This window comes from Copidosoma floridanum, unplaced genomic scaffold, assembly GCF_036245765.1.
Source record: "Copidosoma floridanum isolate Cflo_tuat_1 unplaced genomic scaffold, Cflo_Japanese_pri ptg000026l, whole genome shotgun sequence".
Lineage (NCBI taxonomy): Eukaryota > Metazoa > Arthropoda > Insecta > Hymenoptera > Encyrtidae > Copidosoma > Copidosoma floridanum.
The window spans coordinates 4,795,971-4,798,889 of NW_028321903.1; the positions used below are offsets into that span (position 1 = coordinate 4,795,971).

The following is a 2,919-nucleotide window of genomic DNA, read 5'->3' on the forward strand; positions in this document are numbered from 1 at the left end:
ACTTTACATAGTACAGAGAATAGTATATAAATATTTAGAAATTAGAACCCATTATCACGAATCTTTAAAAAATAAATCAAAAAAGCAACTGGTTTCATTTTGCAATGAATAAAAATGTAATATTGCAAAAAACTTTCATTTGTACGAGCATATCATGAAAATCAGGGTATCTAAATTTACACAGTAACTATTTAATTAATAAATATCTTTCGGTAAAATTCACATGTACAGCCGCCCTCATTTTGTCAATAATGTTTCACACCTTTTAATTAAATACTAAATCAAATAACAATCAAAGGTTAATATTCCTATTTAACATACAATATAATAACTTATCATTTATTTTTAAGTTAAAAAAGGGACAAACTTCTAGTAATGAGAAAAAAAAGTACATTCCGAGGATTTGACCTCAAGACCACCGTGGTCTGAGGCAAAAGTGTTATCATTTGCGCTATAAGCTTTCAAATATATTGTTGCTAAAAAGTACTTGATACTCATCGGCGAGCAGCCCATATATCAGCTTATTAATTGTTAATTTATTTTGACATTGACAATTTAAACAATACCCATGAAAACTAGTATACCAACATCATTTTTTGATATTAAATTTTCTGCTGCCTCTGGTCTTAGTAGTTCAGTGGGACTTAAACATTATTTGATTCAAGAGTTCCAAGAAGGAGCTTAGTTAATATGGTTATTTGGTTGTATGGCAATATTCTGTAATGTCAAGTATTATTGGACAAAATTTTTAATTTTTATTTACTATTAATCTATCGTCTTATTAAGACTTTTTGACAAATAAATATATCAACATAAATTTGTCGTTTAGCATGCTAACATAACGTTTTTGTGTAACTGTTACATGACACCTAAATAAGACCAACAATTACAGAAGATTATTTGTATGTATAAACTGAAACGTATCGTAAAAAATGGTCTTACCTATGATGGCTCTGACTCAAATTATGTTACATATTGATAAAGATTTTGAAAAAGACAATTCTGAGGTGTTAGCTGACTTGGCACATGCAGCTACCCTAATGATCACTGAATCGTAAATTTATGTAGAAATCAAACATTATGATTAAAGTTCACAAAAAGGGATATAGGCAACTATAAAGCAGATCGATTCATGCAAAAAAACTGTTATTGTATGTTTACTGTATAAAACCTTAAGCTATTTGCTACAATATTTTATGAACGCTTAATAACAATAGGAAGGAGTAGTCTTGTCGATATAGTATTAACATTACATGAGGACACAAAATATAATATTTAATTTGCAGAAACCAAAGTGTATGACAGTAAGTGTTTCTATGAAGTTAATAACTATATTGGCTTAATTTTAAAATGCAAGCCAATCAATGAGAAAACGAGGCACTTGAGGTCCTGTACAAGGTAATAAAAGCAGCGCAAACCCTCAGGGTCCCGAGACTGATTGACATCGAGTAATGAACCAGTCTTTGAAGTCGTAAAGGATATGTGCTCATCGCCAATGACGATTTCAAGCTCCTGCCGGCCAACACGGTCAGGCTGAGGCCACAACGAGTCATCTTCCTGCATGATCTCGGAGTCTTGTATTATTCGCTTTAGTTCCTCCATGACGCAATGATGGACGTAGGCTTCCTTCCGAATCATAGTGTCATTTTTGTAATTAGAATTATTAGCATACCGTAATTTGCCGTCTGGTCTAAATTCGAACTCGAGAAACTCATGACCAAATTTACCCTTGTGGCCAACGTAATAACGGATGTAAAAGTCCGTTGGCATTCTGTGTTCTGTTCTTTAGCAATCAATTACCTAGCTAAGAGAATTGGTCAATGAAAATTATTACGCTTTTTGCAAAAAATATATAATAAAATACCATTTACAAGAATTTGTCCTGAATTACGTGGGTGTGGATGGTTGCTTTTATCACATACATTCAGATTACGACCTGCACCTAACCCATAATCTGTGTTTATAGTTATGACCTGACCTGGCACGACTCCGTCCATCGACTCATATTATATCACGGTGTAAGATGAGACAGGTGGTACGAAATACCACCTCTAACGGGTTGCAGTTTTGTTGCAGTACCGCTCACACTCGTTAGATGGCGTATGAGTAAGAAAGGCACAATATATGGACATATTAATTGCGTCATGGCTGTTTAACTCAAAGTTTTGCCAATAAAAATTATTACTCTATATAGATATCAAAAATGTATAATGTGATTGTAAATCTATTTATTTACAAATTTTACAATCTACTACTTATACGTAGAATAAGATACAATGAAGGCAATAAATTAGTAAATTAAAAATTAGGTTGAAACCAATTTTGATAATTTTTTTCTCCCTACTTTCTTTTAAAACATCCTTATTTTGTATGTTAACGTACTGTCTCATTCTCATGCTAGTGTAATAATAGATAGATTTGGATATTGCATCCTCTTTATGTAGTTTACAGGGGAACTGAAACTTATGATTGCGCAAAATATTTTCAACAACATATTCGTAAACATTGACAAGCTGATTATTTATGGCTTCCCTAAAATATTTTTCTATTTTATCAAAGAGTTTGTAAAAAAAAATATTTGCATGGATGAGTGCTCCCCTATTTATTTTTAAAGTTATTTAATAATGCTTCTAGTTAAACAGAATTTCCAGGATTACTATTTGAAGTAATTTGACATGTGGTGCATTTTTTAAATTTTTCTTGTAGTTTTCGACAAATAAAGCCAGTGACGTAATAAATAATACAACTTATCGTGAACAATATTGAGAGAAATGTTAGAGTTTGTATTTACATTTTGGTGCACCTTTTACGTTACAATTGTTTTCTCGTCTGCTACTACCTTTTCGACACTGATCCTCCTAGTGGTCAACTTTGGTACTGCCGTATAAAAAATATCAGCGCTAAAATCAGTCGTAAACT

General features: G+C 32.0%; 1 protein-coding gene across 5 annotated transcripts; it reads right to left on the reverse strand.

The window, feature by feature from the left end:
* Nucleotides 1-826: 826 nt before the first annotated feature.
* On the reverse strand, nt 827-1,986 carry mago (mago, exon junction complex subunit). 5 transcript variants are annotated; one of them, XM_014354871.2, is made up of 2 exons: nt 1,872-1,986; nt 827-1,783 (listed from the first exon to the last, which is right to left on the reverse strand). In XM_014354871.2, exons 1-2 carry the CDS (start codon nt 1,922-1,924, stop codon nt 1,330-1,332), a joined length of 507 nt encoding a protein of 168 aa, XP_014210357.2. In that variant the 5' UTR covers nt 1,925-1,986; the 3' UTR covers nt 827-1,329. The 5 variants fall into 5 exon arrangements, with proteins under 5 accessions (XP_014210357.2, XP_089451727.1, XP_014210355.1 ...); XM_089595601.1 differs by having other exon boundaries at nt 827-1,800; XM_014354869.2 differs by having other exon boundaries at nt 827-1,804.
* Nucleotides 1,987-2,919: the final 933 nt, after the last annotated feature.